General features: G+C 34.3%; 1 protein-coding gene across 1 annotated transcript in view; it reads left to right on the top strand.

Annotated features, from left to right (window-relative positions):
• Positions 1-6,107: 6,107 nt before the first annotated feature.
• Positions 6,108-19,618, top strand: part of meox2a (mesenchyme homeobox 2a) — a 59,395-nt gene continuing 45,884 nt past the window's right edge. The window contains exon 1 of the mRNA XM_028817175.2: positions 6,108-6,871. Within this exon, the coding sequence (XP_028673008.1) occupies positions 6,391-6,871 (481 nt within the window). The 5' untranslated portion in view covers positions 6,108-6,390. The remainder of the gene's footprint in view (positions 6,872-19,618) is intronic.

Raw genomic sequence — 19,618 nt, 5'->3', positions numbered from 1 at the left:
AAAAAAACTCTCAACATTTTTAGTCTTTATCATGACTACATGTCTTTATTTAGTTTTGATAATGCAAACTAAATAGATCTTAAGTAGATAAAAACTCCTGGAACAGCTGCACTTGTGAAATGTTTGCTTAATTATCATCAGGCATAAATGCAATTCAAGAATTTAACCGCTAGCTAAAAATGCATTTCCACTTTAAATACAACTAGTTCTGGTTCTGCTGTGAAGTATTTAAGAACATTTACTGAATAAACACCCCAATCTTGTTTGCAAAAAATAATGTAATCTAATATAAAAACTTGCATGGCCTATAAATGTATTAACAAAGAAGTAATAGCTGCTTCAAAAAAGCAAATTGTAAAATCTTCAAATGTGATGCTGGTTTTCTCATTTTTTTTAAATGTGTGGATTATCTTTGTGTGATGTTGTAATTACTACACATTATTGCTCATTTTAATTATGCAACTGAGTGTTTAACCGACTTGACATTCAATCAGATTGCCTCCTTTCTTAATATAATGTTCATTTACAAAACAAACCACACAGCACTAAAAATAATTGCACTTAGAATTATTGTTATTATTTTAATGCTATACACCAAAGTCTAGTTTTTTGGAAGTCATCATTGATTTATTTTATTGTGTGAAAACTACGACTACAAGCAGGAAATACTGTGATACCAGAAAATTCACAAAGGAATTAAGCATTACAGTAGCCAAGTGGCTTTTAATCGTGTTATTATCAGCAGAATGTGGAGGACTGAGAGGTAAATGATGATTGTAACTGAAATAATAATTAGGTAAAATAAAATATGTGCCTTTTTCTGTTATTATTTCACATCAAAGTGCAAAAATAAACCATCAATTTATTTACAAATACTACTTTTAAAGTCCAGCAATATATAGTTTTATTAGTGATGAGAGTTTCATATCATACTGGCGTTGATGTGCGATTACAGGAGCTGATGGAGGACATTCTGTACGTATGTGTAACAGTAGTCTGCGGCTCTAAATATGCTGAAATAGAAGATCATTTTTGTCAGGTTGGGAATTAAAGGAAGTGGTTTATTAAAATGACTCTGTTGAATATTATCAGGCATCTCTTTATCACAGATCTGGGGAATAATAAATCAGAATTAACGATTAACTAAAGAAGTGGTTCAGACAAGGAATTTATGTGCAGTAGCTGTACAGATTTTCAGTTGCACAAATGAAAGCCTAAAACGGACTGTACTATTTTATGTGAAAGTATATATGTTTTTGTTTGTGAAGCAGAATTTCAAAGTATAAAAATATTCTTGGCGTGCTGAGAAAGTATGTAAAAATACTTTCTCCCACTATCAAAATATGCACATTAAAGTCACGTAAAAAAAGCATGTAACTATACATTATACTGTATATAAAGCTGAAATTGTGTGCATAAACTAATGAGGACATAAACAAATATTTTAAATATTCCAAATTATTTCCAATCATCATTATTTCCGAAGAGGTGACATGCTTTCAGAACTTGGCCTTGACGTGTTTAGTGATTACTCACTCGGCTTGTGCCCATAGCATGATTAAAAACAAGCAAATGACAAAAACTTAAACAGCCTCCATTTTAATGAAGCCTAAACTGACAAACTGAATGTAAAATGCATTTGATTTCTATTTAATTTTTTATTAACATTTGTACCATTATAAAAAAAAGCAATTATTTGAATTCCTAAAATTTAACACCATGCAAAAAAGTCAATCAGGAGGTTTTCCTTTTTTTTATTTTTTTTTAGAAATTTAAGCTCACTGAAATATGAAAAAGTTTATTTTTTTATATATTAATAAGGTAACTCTAACATTTGGCGCTTAAATTTGATGTGATCTGGGTGAAATACGTTCAGAAAGCCACAACCTAAGGAGGAGCACTTAGGACAAAGAGTTTGATTCACAAAGAGTTTTGGCAAAGACAAACCCAGCTGCATAATGCTGATTTACATAATACATTCTTACAGTTCAAATGCTTTCAGATGTTGTCTCCCACGTTTTAACAATTTATAAAAATAATTTTGTCTAACTTCAAATTTCAGTCATTCTACTGTACAAAGTGCAGAGCAGATCATTTAAATCTTAGGACTTCTCATGGTTAACTCTGGCTTAAGGAAATCTAAGTTAAATAAGTGAAAGAGAAGGGCAGTCTTTTAAAATAAAGCCATGTATGTATGTGTGTATACGATGTGATGTGTGCTTAAACAACAGAGAAATATTGAAACATTAAACTAAATATGAGGCATTTTCAATTCTGCACAAGGAAATCTTCAGTGGTTTATAATTTCTGCCTGGAAACCAGAATTAGTCTAAAGCAGGAAAGAATATTGAGCTTCTTTTTCTTCTTGTTCATTTTTATGGTTTTCCACTCAATATGTAAATTACAATTTTATAAACCCTTTAATTAATACAAAAATTAATTCAATAAACAATTAATTAGCAATAAACAGTTAATTAAACAAAGCATCAACTTGAATTATATATAATTGTAACAAAACAGGATGTTCAAAATAACAAATACATTATATCATTTTATAAGCAATTGTATATTTTTTTTTTCCAGTGTTACTATAAAATATAAAAATGTACTGTATGTGCTTCATCATGTTTCAGGAATAATAAAAAAGGGAAGCATTATGTTTATAATATAATAGTGTTCTTCAGACATTGTTTCACCGAGATGGACACATCTTGTGGACTGTACACTGATGTTGGTAGGACATTCTTTATATGATGTCATTCTTAACTAATAAAGTCCTAGAAAAGCTTATGTAATTTCAGAAGTTGCAATTACTTTAAAATAATTCAAGTTAAAAATACACACTTAGAAGATTTTTATTGGACCGCACAGTATGGAAAGCCCTGCCAATATTTTTTCATTGCTTATTTATGATACAGTCCACTGAAAAAGTATAAAAGTTGAGTAAATTGAAAATCAGAAATATGTATTCTCATTGATTTTGTTTTCTTTTCTCTCTATAATAATTAGTTTTTAAAACAGTTAATACTATTGTTATAATAATCTTCTACCTGTGTGCAATGTGAGACAGTAGTTTATTCTTACTACAGATACACTCTTTAACTTGGAGACCATTGACTCATAATGAAAGCTATCAGTTTTAATGCAGGTGATATTTTGAAATGTGAGTTAAACTTGAGGGTTGCCTTCAATAAAACTACAAAGCAGAGGGCTACATTTTTAACGATAAGGTCTGAAAGGGAACTGTGGCAAAATGTCATTAAACACTTGTGCTTTGTAACTATAAGGTGTACTGGGATATGAGTAAGCAGTCAGCTGTGTAACATGTACATTTAAATATGAAGGAACAAATTGTGCTTTCTGTTTTCTTTTTGTCTTAAATATGTCAGAGTCCATGTCTGTAAATATGGCATATAATTAACTTATGTAAGGATTCTTTAAAAATGTATTATTACATCCCATTAGTATATTAGTGTTTTTTTTTTACGATGGAGCAGCAAACATCCCAAAACATTATTAGATTATTATACTTTACACCCATATAACTGATACTACTTTGTTAATGCCTGCACAATAAAAAAGAAAAAAAAAATCAGGCATGAGAAAAAGAAACAACAGTTGAGAATATTTTATAATGTATGAAAATCTGAGACAAAAAAAAATATCAAAACTAGCCATCAAAGATAAGTGTAATAATAGCTATTGTCTGCTTTCAGTCTTTCCACTTTGATAGCATAAAAGTTCTTTATGAATCCAACTGGCAATTAAATACTGTCTTTCTTCTCTATATGATTTTTTTTTGTAAAGCAACATAATTTAAATTGCATCTTGAGTCATGAAGTCATATGGAATTACCTGCATAAACTCAATGTAACTATAAAGTGAACTTTAACATACAGTAATATGGAAAGTTTTCATAAGTAAAGCATTCCATTTTTAAGTGGAAAACCACTTTAGAGCCCTTTAGTCTTTTTCTTAGAATGGTGCACCGCTCTGCTTAATAACAACATGTTCAGCAAACGTTTTTTATATATATAAATATATTTTCTGGATGAACAAGCAACACGATTTTAAAAATATAAATAAAACATACATAGTAATACTTAATTTATTACCTAATTATGACTTTCAGCATATTTATATAACCATGACTTTTAAAGTAAGGGTGATTTTTTTGTCACTAATGAATTATTTCACTTAATAACATAAATCACATTTTTTAATTATATTATTACTTGACAAATGTACCGCATACTTGAAGTTAAATATTAATAAGTGTCTCACTTCTATGTATTATGATAAAACTGCTTCACTGTTCAGTGAACAGGATTAATCAGATCAGTAGCTGTTTTTAGTATTTAATGTTTACAATTAATAATAATAATAATAATAATAATAATAATAATAGTAGTAGTAGTAATTATTCATTGGTCTCTTTACTCTTATTTAAAAGTCAGTCCTGCAATATTTCTTCTTCCAGTGAGGTCGTCTGGTTTGAACGCTGTCAAAGAATATTGATAGCACTTAATGTTCTGGTAAAAGACTCACACCATTGCACGCTTAACTTTACACCATAATATTATCTTAAAAGTTCTATAGTGCTTCCAAAAGCCACAGGTTTTTGTTTTTTTTAAAACAAGAACGTCGCCATATTAATACTTTCAAAAAGGGTGTGCTGTATATTTGTCTCTGCAGTTCTCTTGTTAGATCAGTCTACTAAAATATTAGTCGGCTGACAAAACAAGACGAAGAAAAGGCCTTTAGATGTCATAAAATGAACTATTAGCTAAATAAATATAGACCCACATGTTGAAAAATAAGAAGAGAAAATGTAACATAGAGAAATGTGCTAACTTACCAGCAATCCTTCCTATTTCATGCTCCAGAGTTGAACGACTAGCAAGGCTTCACTATAATGTAAAACTCAAATGTTTTGCAGTGGTCTGCTAAAGTAATTTCCCTCAAATGAATTTAATTTCCTTTCTCAGCAATTCTGCTTATGTGGATCAGTACGGTTGCTATAACCGTTTAGCAGCTGCACAATTTTAGGCAGCATTCATTTCATATATAATAGTTTAAACAATAAAATTATTAATAAGAGATATGTTCCTGTACTGTATATTAAAAAATACAAACGACAAAGCAAATGCTACATTTGTGTCACATTTGGAGGTTTTTTTTTAATTGTTTAATTGATTAAATTATGGATGGTGTACTAGACAAGATATATTTAATCATAATGTACACAATAAGCATAAGATGTGGTAAAATGAATGAATAATCAACATGCATTTTTACTATCACATTTGAAGTATAATACTTTAAAACAATTTCATTTACTCTTTATTACATTACCTGCCTGTAACTTTGTGAGAATATTGTATATTTAGCCATTATTCCTGGCGTCCCTTCCAGGGTGGGCTCCTGCTTTGCACCCTGTGCTTTTTAAATAGCTTCTGCTCCCCCGTACCTTATAACTGGATTATGCAGGTCCAAAAATAAATAGCTGAATGAATAGATATATAGGATATCATTTAAATTTTAAACATTAAGTGGACAATGAAAAATTGGCAGCTGGCATAAAGAGATACAGTACCTAGGTCTGTAAGACTTAAAACTGTGTACAATTATTTGCTTTTTAAACACAACTTTCAAACAATTTCCCTTAATAAATTCTAGAAATCCAGGCTACTTCATTATAACATTTAAGTATTAATAACTGAAACATAAAATTAGGAATCATAAAGAAGTGCTATTTTTTTTTCTTTTGGCTCCATGTTAAGAAATTTGCAAATAAGAATGTTAACATTAAGTTAACATTACTGTACTAACATTTTAAAAAGTTTATACCCCACCAGAAAACTGTCAAGGAGCATAAATATTAATCTATAATGTAAGCCTACAGACAAGCAAACTGGATTCACCAAAAAGTGACTTTTTCTAACACTAAACAGTGTTTAATATTGCAGATTTATAGAGAGCAGTATTTTGGTGGGAGATCATATTCTTGTGGTCAGTACTGAGTCTCTGACCCAACCTCCCTCTCACATTACAGACTATTTATAACATCCCCTTAGCTTTCTCCCCCCTTAAAGCAGTTTCTTGGAACCACCTTCCACTGGCTTTACCCTCCTCGTTCTGTCATCTGAGAGTTTCTTCAGAGGCTTATCTTGTTCTCTGTGTGCTTATCCACAGCAGCCTTACCAATGCAGCAAAGGATTGAATACTTACATTTATGCTCACTTTATTGCTAAATATTGCTGCCTTTTTGGAAAAGGGTTGAAAGAGAATAAAATCTACTGGGTGAACGTGGCGCTCGAACACTGCAGGGGGGGTCTTTTGGTGTGGATATTTTCTTTTTTTTTTCCCTGAGCTTAAAAGTTGCATGCCATGGATCATACTCTGTTTGGCTGCTTGCGCAGCCCCCATGCCCCTGCACAAGGCTTACACCCTTTTTCACAGTCAGCACTTGCCCTGCATGGAAGATCGGACCATGTTTCCTATCCGGACTTGTCAACATCTTCACCATCATGCATCATAGCTGGATATTCCAACGAAGAGAGCATGTTTGCCAGTCAGCATCACAGAGGGCACCACCAACATCAGCAACAGCACCAGGCTTTGCAGTCCAGCTGGCACATTCCTCAGATGCCAACTCCTGCAACCGCAAGACACAGCCTCTGCATTCAACCGCCAGATTCTGGATCGCAGGATCTGGGTGCCAGCCCCCCAAATCTGTGTGCTACCACACCAAGTCTGGGGGCCGGCACTCCTACCGGGACATCTTGTATGCCAGGTGACTTTGGAAGACAAGCTTTGTCACCTGCAGAGGCAGAGAAAAGGAGCAGCAAAAGGAAAAGCGACAGTTCAGGTAGGACTTCAGCAAAGTATAAAAAGTGAACAAGAAGGGTGGGTTTTAAAAGAGCTGTCTATTCTAACATAACGTGATTGTCTTTAAATAATTTTATTTGAGCTAAAATAATTTTAAGCAGATGGACATTTCCTAACAATGTGAAAGTATATATTTTGTTTGTAAATAGGCATACAATTAATATATGAGCTGTGCAAAACAGAAATCAGCATACAGTATAAAACGTGGCCAAAGAGTTAAAGAACTTCTGTCACGGAGTTGAAGAAATCTGCTTTGCACAACACAATTTTAGTTCAAAGTCAAGGCTACATAACTTGGAACTCCAGTTTAAAACAAAAAAGCACATGTGTGCTATTTATTTATTTATTTAGTTAGTTGATACAAATGAGCAAGATTTTATGTAGCCTGCAGCCTACAGTTAGAGCTCTGTGTCTAATTCTAAAATGAACTGAAGCAAATTAATTCTGTGTGTGACACCGAGGGACCAAAAGTGCTCAGTAATCACAGTGTAGGTCGCCATCGACAGATGAGAGTTTAGGACACACTCAAGAGTGACAATGGGCTTCTGCCAGTTATGCTTTGTAAGTTTACTGCATCAGCGTGGAGTCAGATTCCTCAAACATATGACTCCCCAGGGGGTTGTCAGTTATTTAAAATTCATTTTCATTTAAAGTTATTAACAATAATATCCGCTAGTTGAACAAATTGGCACAGAAGTTAATATGCCTGACACCTTTACGAGCCTAGGTTCAATTTCTACTTCAGTCGCTTTCTGGGGGAGGTTTGCACATTCTCTTTAAGTTTTTTTGTATGTTTTTGTTTCTTCCATATCCTGAAGATTTATATGTTAGGCTAGCTGGAATCTTAGAATGAGTCTATGGTAAGCAATTATGGCTGAGTGAACTTGTGATGGGAGGCGTCCAGTCCAGAATTGGTTATTGCTTAACACTTAATGCTACTGGAATGGGCGTTTGCTCCCTAATTTCTGTAATGGTAAAATTGAGTCTCTTATTGACATTTTGAAAGAAAAATATTCTTATTGGACAATACAGTATATAACAACTCAAATACATTTTTTCTAAAATTGGCTCCAGCCTCTTACAACTCTCACCTGGATTAAGCTGTTTCAATAATGGCTGGATTGAATTATCCTTTTCCAGGTAAAATAAAATGAACAACTTTATAGAAATAAGGAGAAAGTTAATTTTCATGAACGCTATCTATCTATCTATCTATCTATCTATCTATCTATCTATCTATCTATCTATCTATCTATCTATCTATCTATTGTATATATATATATATATATATATATATATATATATATATATATATATATATATATATATACTGTATGTATATATATACACACACACACACACACACTCACACATTTGTGTATACACACATTCATATCCTGATAAGTATGAAAGTAAGACACTTGAATGAAACGACTAAAAGTCTGTAAAGCGCATGATCTTGATGGTATTTAAACTTCTTTTTCATCGCCACCTCTGCGAGGGATGCTATAGCGGTCTATCATACAACATAGATTAGCTGACTTGGTTGAATAACTGTGATCTGATTTCATTCATGCTGTGTAATTGTTGACCCAAGAATAAAAACTATTTTAAGCAGTAATCGTTTTTCCCGAATATCGCGAAGTTTACTTGGGCTTATTATGTAATTAATAAATGATATCCTTTGAACATTTTACCAGAGGAGGAGTGGGGCTTCAGGCAAAGTTAACTGATCCGTGCTGGTGTGTTGTATGGAAGTCACCAGGTCAGCAGCACTTTGCTGTTTCATAACATGACAAGAATACATTCGGAAAGTTAAATAAAAATAGTATTAAGCTTAGATTAATTTTATAAAAAACATAGCATCCTTGAATTTTTAAGTTTCCTTACCTGTTATGTGATAATATGCACTTAAAACCAAAAGCCATGTAATAATGCCTTTAATAAATTTTGGCTTCCTTGGCAATATAATTAGTAAAAACTATAGACTATATGTACTTCGACTGGTACAGTGTATAATATGCCCGTTTTACCAAACAACAGTAAACAACATTAAGATCGCCGCCCTCTATGTATACAAGGAGGTGCGAATGATTCTTTTCCAGTGATCTGACCTTCTGTAAGTAAACAGTTATTAACCGACGCCGGTTGTGCGCTCTCCTTCTGTGTGAATAACGCAAGGTGCATTTAGTGTCCACCACCAGAACGGCAATTTTTACACAGCGGGCCTCTACACGTGTGCATAACCGTAAAGGTTATAACATCCACTTTTAACGCAAAGACGTCAGGTCTACACGAGGGACAGACGCAACATTGAGCAGGATGAATTCAATCATAATTACAGTCTGAAGAAGTTAGTGGATCGTGACAGCCAACCTGCGATGTCACTTACGAGTCAAAGCGCGTTGCATTGTTTAACAGTTAAGTATGCAATAAATTACTCATCATTCAAGTTCAAGTTTATGACAGCAAGTTATAACTTTAAAGAGCTCGTCCCTTTGTATTCGATTTAGAAATCTTTACGTATTTAAGTTCGTTGTTCCTTGGATTATTAATATATTATCCCAGTGCGATTCTGAATTTAGAGAAATATTATGGTTAAAGGCAAACTGTGTGAACAGACCGGCATTTACAGAAGTGTATCTGTCCGATGGGCTCAGTCTAAGAGCGCACGAGTCCAAGGTACGGTGATTCCACTACACTGGACTGAGCACATTTCTTAATTAGACTAGATGAACTGTTTTCAGGAACACACGTACGTCCGCGCTCGTCAAAAGTATTGAAAAACAATATCTTATAAAAAAATCCGAACTGTCATACAGACGCATTTGTAACTGAAGGGATTTTATTATTGTTAGAGTGAAGTTCTACATGTCCAGTGAACCAATTACCATATTATTGTCGTTTTAAAATAACATCGCCTCTTAAAGTATGTGTGATTATGTATTAACCGAGTTAAACCTGAAGAGGTGAATTGTTATTGTCTTTAAGATATGTATGTAAGTAATAACTTCAAAAGAGAAAGATTTTATTTGCTTATTTACGGACGAAAAATAATCATTGATTCAGGCCCGATATGAAGAGTATTAGATACATTTTTGTACCAATATTCTCAAGTTCACAGTGTCATTTTACGATAAGAACGTTTTAATTTACAATGTTCAAATTTTCCATAACAATATTTTATCGTCAGATTTGCATATACTGAATCACATTTCTTAGCAAAGTATAGTATTCCTTAACGCCTTCAGATGCCAAGTACGTTGTAACGTCTCACCTGACAGAAATAATCCTACAATAAATAAGATGACCGTCTTTGCGTTGTGCGTTAGCCACCTGAGTCCAAGTGTTCTGAAAAGTTAAAACCACCAGTCTCGTTCAAAAAAGAATTCCTCGAGCCCTCGAAGATGGTTAGTGCACAATACACGATTGTGATTTCACTGGTTATACAGTATTTATGCAGCTTGCTGTATTTTACATACCAAACATCAAAATGTTTAAATAATTAATATTTAATTGCGACAGAGCCCGGTAACGTTTAAGTAGATGATACAAGCACTGCACTCGCGCAAATGCCGAAGGTTTGCATTGCTCTGCTTACTGTACATTTGGCTCAGATAAAATCCGCTTGTTAATTGAATTAATTCCAAGTTGCTTAAATATAAAACTGCGCAACAGTTTAAATTAGTTACAAATGTCCTAGTCGAAACAGACGATTTATTTATTGCAGTAAAAAGTGCAAAAACTTGAATGTGTCAGGAGTTCGCTCACAGTATTTAATTTATTATCCGTTCATTAGGCATTTTACCTATGTTACAGAAACAAAATGTAGGGCGAAATCTGGGACCTAATAAGCTAAAAACGGTTTAAAATGATCTTTGTTGTTTTAAAAATTGACAAGTGAAATTAAAAGAAAATGAAATTCCTTTTAATGTTCCCTGCGGTTTTGTGAATTAGTGATGTGGTGACCTTGAATGTACAGGAGGGTCAGAACAGTTAGGGAGGTTAATATCTCTGCTGACAGGTCATCAGTTGCTGTCGTTTGGGATAACTATTTGCTTTTTTTGCCTTACTGCGTTTTTTTTTCCTTTTTGACTTCATGATATTTGTCTATGCATTTAAGGTCATAGTGTCTGCACAATAAGGGTCATGCTACTGCATTAGGACAGCACTTCTTTGTTGCTTGAAATGTGTTCTCTAACTGTAATATCTGAATTATTCTCTTGTTATGCTGTAGTTCTTTATATTTTAGCACATTTAAAAATGAAAATGCATACTTTGAATATTTACAATTTTATTACTTGCGTCTTTAACATGCATGTATATAAAAATAAAGAAGAACAGCACATACAGAATAAATCCTATTATTGCACAAAGTAACAATATAGGGTAAAAGTATACAATTAAAATATATTTTACAACTCATCTAACTACATCTTTTGTATTCATTGTTTTTTCCATGTGTACATTATTACAGGACCAAAAACAAAAGTTAGCCTCTGGAAAGTTTGGGAGCTCTAAGTTAATGAGAGGAGAACCTCAAAAGTATCAAGTGTGACAGTCAGTCAGAATTTAAGGATCGGTATTTGGGATCCCAGTAATGGGTCCTTGGGAAATTGTTTAGGTAGACATGTTTGGTAATATTGGGATGGCCAACTTTACTCTGTTGATTTTGTGGGTCTATGCACTGGGGCCCTTCTCAGCCCTTTCACTTTTGCTGATCAATGGTGTAGTAATGGCTGGAGTTTCTATGCTTTGTGGTGATTGCTATTAAAGAATAACTTAAAAAAATAAATAAAACGAACACTTTCAAAATGTATTACTCAGTAACTACCATATGAACATGTAGTCTAAACCAGCTTGTCAAGGGACTCTCACATTTTTCTTAATCTTGCAAATGCTCAATATGCGCCTCTTATGTACCACAGTATATGTCAAACTTATAGACTAACTCATCCTATACTCTCTGTAGCATATCACCAGCGATGGTTGACACAGCAGCCACAGTGTGCTCCTTCATTTACTCAAGTACCAAAATCTGGTAAAAAATTAAAGATAACTAAACAATGTGGTGCATATTACATGTTCATATGACACTTAGTTACTGAGAAGTACATTTTTTATTTACACTGTGCTAGGTCTGTTATTTTTTGAATTCTTAAAAAAAAAAAAAAAAAGCAATATAGAGGTAAATATGCTGAGTAGATAGATAGATAGATAGATAGATAGATAGATAGATAGATAGATAGATAGATAGATAGATAGATAGATAGATAGTACTTTATTAGGATTCACAGATGTGGAGAATGTGTGACTAAGCATGAAGATGCAAAGTAGTTGAAGAATTTTAGGAAGTAACTGAAGATGTGCAGATGCACAAGCCATCACATCTGGGCTAGGCAACACTATTTTATTCTTTTGTGTTTATGTGATTGTATTATTTCCCTTCCTTTGTGGTGAATACACAATGAGTCATATGGTACGAATGCAGCTGCAAAAATACATGAAAAAAACTGACCTGCATTTGTGGTGGTGTGTCATCGTTCCAAAAGGACAATCTAGAACACCGTGATATGAATAAACAAATCTGCTTATAAACTGAACTAAATGCAATTATAACATATTAATATATTTTTTATAAATAGTAAGATCGTAGCCACCAAGGAGTATAGTAAATATACTTAAAAGTTACATTGTTTTTCATATTCTTTCTAAATGAAAGTTACATTTCTGAAAAACTGTATCACATATTTTTTGTGCATTTGCCTATATGTATAAGGAGTTTTGTATGTTCTCCGTATGTGGAGGTTTGTGAAGGAGTTCTCCTGGTTGTCAGGCTTCCTCTCACCTCTCAGCCACACATGCATGTTAGATTATTTGGCCGCTCTAAATCAGTCCGGTCATGAGAGTGAATTTGTATTTCAGTAGGCTCTGCAATGGTCAGATAGATTATCCTGGTCTGGGTCAGTACTGCCAGGAAAAATTACAGTCCCTGTGACTTTGAATTAAGTAAGATGGTGAAGAAGATGGATGGATGGATTGATGGATGGATGGAATGTTGGGTATTTTTAGTGCTAAACATGGCTTGCTTTTCAGAATAGGGTGATTTCAGTTCTCACTGTTTTATTTTACCCAGAAAACTCATTATTAGATTAGATTATGTTAGATTAGATAAACATTTTAATCCTAAAAGGACATTTAGACAGATGCAGAAGCAGAAACATAAAATTATTATTATTATTAATAATAATAATAATACATTTACCTCTAATACTCAAATAGTATAATCTCATTGAATAGGTGTTTAATAAAAGGAGGAGTCCAGAATAAAAAGATGACCAATACAGTATTTAATTGTTCTCCACATTAATATGTATACATATACAGATGAAATATGCTGATAGATAATTCTTGCTCTAGGATTATATAGCACACATTATGTCTTATTTAATGTTACAATGTTTAAACAGGGCGGCACGGTGGCGCAGTGGGTAGCGCTGCTGCCTCGCAGTTGGGAGATCTGGGGACCTGGGTTCGATTCCCGGGTCCTCCCTGCGTGGAGTTTGCATGTTCTCCCCGTGTCTGCGTGGGTTTCCTCCGGGGGCTCCGGTTTCCTCCCACAGTCCAAAGACATGCAGGTTAGGTGGATTGGCGATTCTAAATTGGCCCTAGTGTGTGCTTGGTGTGTGGGTGTGTTTGTGTGTGTCCTGCGGTGGGTTGGCACCCTGCCCAGGATTGTTTCCTGCCTTGTGCCCTGTGTTGGCTGGGATTGGCTCCAGCAGACCCCCGTGACCCTGTGTTCGGATTCAGCGGGTTGGAAGATGGATGGATGTTTAAATATTTTATATAGAGATTTTTTATTGTATGTTGTATTTTATTATTTTATATTCCATCAGAAGACTGTTGCCACACAAACGTTTGGTTGTATGCATTGCAGTATCAAAAAAGCATCTTATCTTATCTCATCTCATCTTGCCTTGCCTTGTCTTATCTTATTGTTTATTATCTTTCCTTGCCTTGCCTTATCTTTCCTTATCTTTTGGCTTCTTATAGAAGTTTTTGCTTCAGTTTATATTATTCTGCTCTTTTCCACATTATAAATCTTAGTAGGCTATATAACACAGTATTTATCTATGATTTAGAAACCATAGTTTCAGGTATTTGCACTGATGCAAACAAATCCCTTCTAGAATGATTGAAAGTCATTGCAGACAGTTACTCAGGGTTATAAGAGGCCAGAGCCTAATCTTAGAACATATGATGCAAGTCAAAAGACCCTGGATGGGTCGACACTCCATCGCATGGCACTCTCAAGCACACATGTACAGTACACTCCGTAACTCTACAAACTTTGAGTTATTAGACATATGAGAAAACTGGCGTACATTAAATTAAAAAAGAGAGAGCAAAGGAAGTAGCTAAATTTAGAACTCATCTTTTTGAAGCTGTGATGCAGGCATTCTAAGCACTGCACAATGGTATAAACCTAATTTGAATGTAGTGTTTTTATTTTTGGTCTGTAATTAATGTTTATCATATAAAAATGTAAAGTGTGTGGTTAGATTGTACTTTAAAAGGTGTGAAGAATTGCCGAGTTGCCAAAGCTGGATAGAGGCATAGACTTAAATATGGCTGTACAGAACATAATTAGAGCTCAACACAGACTAAAGAGACACAAGAAACCAACACTAAAAATTCTCAAACTCTTATGCAAACCAGTGTAGGTAATTAGTGGATAACAGCGGGGAATGTACCCTGTTGATATGGTCTCTATATAGGAAGTACATTCATTTTCAGCCCTTGGGCGAGACAGAGGCCCTCTCATTGCTTAATTAGAAGCCAATTCTTGCCAGCCCCATAAGTTATTTAATTTTATGGCTTGTTATTGTTTTCACACAGCCATGCCAGGTTATTCTTTTATTTTAGACAGCTTCTTTCTTAGGATATCATTCAGATGATTTGTAGCCGACAGGAGATTAGAAATTCTCTGGCTTTTATTTTTTTTCTTTTTCAATTCTTTAGATTTTTTTTTTTATTAAAAGAGATATTACATGATTACCAGACACAGGTGCAAATGTCCCAAAGGCATATGGTGAGCTGCTGGTTTCTTTGTTATTTGAATCCAAATTAGCAGCTGGCTAAGAAAATAAAGGCAATTAAAAATAGGGTATCCAGACTAAAAGAAGGAATTAAATTTTTGGAATTTTGACAAACATGTTAACTAAAATGAAGCATATATGAAGTTAGAACAGATATTAGATTCTAACTAAGAACTTGGTTTCGATAAAACACTACAGTGCAGTGCCCTAGGGGTGAACATGAAGAACCCTGTCTTAGAGAGAGGCGGGCTTAGCTACTCTACCAACAGGGGGTATTAAAGAGTTCCCATGTGACACAGGTGGGGCGGTGCTGCTTATACAGCAGATAACTCCACAAGTGGGAAGAGTGTCAAACTCATATTTTGAGAGTGGGAGACCACGAGGAATGAACAGGAAGTCAGGTAAACTCTTTCAGGCCAACAGTTGGAACCAAAGCTTTTCCACTTGGCACACATTGGACCCTGCTGTCCAATATACAGTACAAGCATCCATAGGTCTCTGGGCTTGGACAGTAGCAGGACAGGCCTCAATGGTGTTGTGGTCTCATTGACTACCAGGAGACACAGTGGTCTGATGACTTTCAGATTTTACTTACCAACCTCATCCTGTAAATGATTTCTGAATTTTCCCAGAAGTAAACCCCACATCGATGGCATTTAATTGAACCTTGATTTAGGAGGTGAGGAAATGGAGAAAAGAATTAGACAGGCTGGCCAAGGTATTACAGGAGCAAAATGGAAGCTAAGATGAAGAACATTTTTGAGGTTTGAAAAGGGGAAATGAGAAAGTCACCTGACCTCATATAAAGAGTAATTGTTTACTCAGTCAGATAAAAGGAATTGTTTTAAGTTTGTCATTTATACTATGATATACTCCCCTTGATCATCTTGGTCTTTGAATTTGACTTACAGTGTAAAAAATCATTCATCATTTCCCCTTGGGATTAATAAAGTATCTATCTATCTATCTATCTATCTATCTATCTATCTATCTATCTATCTATCTATCTATCTATCTATCTATCTATCTATCTATCTATCTATCTATCTATCTATCTATCTATCTATCTATCATTAATTTTGGGCTGCAGTGACCCCCTGCCAGAGCACAAGTTACCAATGTTAAAAAAACCCTCCACATTTATTTTGGAAAGTTCACGAATTGTCAGTAATGTATTCCTACTGGGGTGGCAAATGTATCTGATTATTTTGCAAATTTTGCCTTTCATTTCAAATTTGGGAAATATGAATGTTCTGTCATCATCAATTAGGTTGTGAATTCTGACTTTTTCCCAAAATCTGAACAATTTGTTTTTTACTTCTCCCATGACTTTATACAATATGTCTGGATTTGATACGATTTCAGCCTTACTTTACAGGCTAACTGCTCAGCTCAGCTCATGAGGATTTGAGGCGCAGTGGATGCAAGTTGTCACTGCAATCAGACACTTAGTTTGAAGGCAGCTTGTGCCTTTAATTAAGCTCAGGCTTAATTACCTTCATATTTAGGAGTTTCTGCCATTCCTAAGTGGATGTGAAATACCCCTGTAATATGAGTTTAGTTTTCTCATAAAACAAGTGTACATAAAGTGTGGTACACTTTGAAGACAGCATTCAAATGCTTCTTTCTATTCAAATAATTAAAAAATGATGAAAATATGATTCAAATTGTTTCTTTGTACCAACACCGAAAACAACAATAATGCATATTTTTGTTATTAGTGAATGGAAAAACGTGACAACAAGCAATCTAATTAAACAGACATTTCCAACACTGTCATTTGTGTCTGATTAATAGGAGTTGCAATGACAATCTTCATCCATTGTGGTAGTCCTGCACTAAAATGAACTAGCCCTAAGCTCAGAAAATTGCAAATAAATAAATTAATTAAAACTGTGGAACCATATAAAAGGCACATACACACCAGCCTTTGGTTTAGAAAATGATATTCAGTGACAACTTTGCATCCACTTCAGCCTTCAAAAACCAGAAGTAGTCCCCACTGAGGACAGCATTGTCTTACTTGTATAGTCGTCATTCAATCAAATAACACAACAGAACATACAATTCACCAGAGTCTATACAATACTTACACCAGAGTCTATCTTGGCAGCACAGACTACAAGGCAAAACCAGGTCTGGATATAATTTTTTAAATATACCTTTTGTTCATTTTCATAGTCAGTCATCGTCCAACCCACTATATCCTAACTACAGGGTCATGGGGGTCTGCTGGAGCCAATCCCAGCCAGCACAGGGCGCAAGGCAGAAAACAAACCCTGGACAGGGTGCCAGCCCACCGCAGGGCACACACACATACCAGGCACACACTAGGGACAATTTAGGATCGCCAATGCACCTAACCTGCTTGTCCTTGGACTTTGTAGAGGAAACCGGAGCACTCAGAGGAATGCCACGCAGACACGGGAAGAACATGCAAACTCTACGCAGGGAGAACCCAGGAAGCGAACCCAGGTCTCCTTACTGCGAGGCAACAGCGCTACCACTGCACCACCGTGCCACCCATTTTCATAGTTCACATTGGAAATCTGATGTCTCTTATGAAATTTACACTTTTATTTAAGAAAACGGTTCAAAAACCAAGATGGCAGGTTGTTAGTTTGGTTAATGTTGTTGACTCTTGTTGCTGTTGTCAAATGAACTGAGTTTTAGGAAGTGACTTTAGCTCCTCTGCGATCCCAGAGTATTTTAGATAAAAAGGGAGACTGATATTAAAGCATTTTATTGTAAAATCCAAAATTAACGGAAAACAGGGTAATGCAGTTTATGTATATCCAAAAAAGAAGTATTAACAAGTAAAGTAACAATACATTTTTGTCTAACTACAGTACATATTTATGTGTACATGAATATTAATTATATCAGTGACACAATATTTTTATTGGCATGGATTATAATACAGTATAAAGATGGTACAGTAGTTTAGTTTTTGTATATAAAGAAATATTTTTATATCTAATCAATGTAGATGGGCATTGCCTGGCTCTTTTAATGAAAAATGTTTATATTTTAATTTCATTTTTATGCATTATATAGTTTATTTCCTCAATTGTTTTGTGAGAGCAGTGGTATGCTGTTTTCCCATTTCACTGATACATAATATTTTTAATAGTTACTCTGTAATCGGTCTTTTTGTTTTATTTTGTACATTTTTCTATTACATTTTGTATGTAAGGAGGCAGTGAGACGTTTAAGTTTCTTCCTGGTTTAGATTTTATTTAATTTTATTTTTTTAATTACATCCTCTTAAAATGTGTTTCACTGTGCCTGATTGTAATTAAGAAGACTTTCAAAACTGGCTTTTTGCCTCATGACACATTAACAGCACTGCAGAATGCAGACCAGCAGTGACAGCCTGCCTCAGTCAGACAAACACAGCAATCAGAAACACACCAGCTACCACGGAAATCTAAAAAACAGGTCATTTAAAAACAGACATCACATACGCTACATGTATACCTTCTCATGTACCAATCAGTTTGTTAAAGCCCAGCAGCCAGTTTTCCACTCACACATGTATCTATCAGATGGTAGCTACGACCAAGTCTTTGCCACTGATGTGATGTTAGCAAGACATGAGCATGACAACAAAAAACATGTCTGAAAAAACAGAGCCTCGTACCTTATACTGGTAATAGCAATTAACATAAAGGCTCTGACACTAATAAATTACATGTAAAAAAAATCATTATTGGTACTGATAGCTTAACAGTGCTAAGGTATGTATCAGAAAAAGTGGAAGATTAAAGTACAACTTACAAAGGTATAGTAAATACAGTATGCTACACATAATGAATGCTATCATAAACTGTATATTAAACTTCACTTATTAAACATTTTCCTTTTTCATGCCTCACGTATTTTACTTTTGAAATGACGAATATTCTATTTATGTTCACTCCTGTTTAACTATAAAAATCTTTAATGTTGAACTTGAACATATCAAGTGTATTTTTGTTTAATTTACTCATAAACAATCAGAACTGATTAATACATTTGACTGTGCTTTTCTGAGCTTATATACTGCTTGGATGTACTTTAATAGTTTTGTATTGCCTGTATTTTTAAAAGTAGGTAAGCTATATTTTTCGGGTAGTCATACAGTCTACAGTTTTAAGTTCATTCATTCATCAATTATTTTTTTTTAAACCAATTTGCTCCAATTTAGGGTCCTGGGGTATTTTGAAAGAGTAGTGTGAGTATATGAGGATGTCAGAGGCTGTATATTACATCAGTCATTTTATTTGCTAAAATCCTAAATTTGTAAGATACTTTTGATAAAGGCGCCTGGCAAATAATAATAATAATAATACTACTACTACTACTACTACTACTAATAATAATAATAATAATAATAATAATCAAGATGGGAAAGAACATAGGAATTTTGTATACCACACTTGAACTTACAGGGTATGCCTAATAGAATTGTTGTGTCACTGAATTAAATTTGACTGTACAAAGCAGGCATTGATTCCATCTGGTGGCCTGCACTTACTTTTTATAAAACTTCAAAACACTTTCCTGTACTTTCCAGTTTTCATCTTTGCTTCAATTAGGCTAACAAGTTAGCATAGTGTGCAGGTGCCATTTTGCTGGCTCTGCTC

The sequence above is a fragment of the Erpetoichthys calabaricus genome, chromosome 13 (assembly GCF_900747795.2).
Source record: "Erpetoichthys calabaricus chromosome 13, fErpCal1.3, whole genome shotgun sequence".
NCBI lineage: Eukaryota > Metazoa > Chordata > Cladistia > Polypteriformes > Polypteridae > Erpetoichthys > Erpetoichthys calabaricus.
The sequence above is the reverse complement of the archived record's forward strand: the minus strand, read 5'-3'. Positions and strand labels throughout refer to the sequence as shown.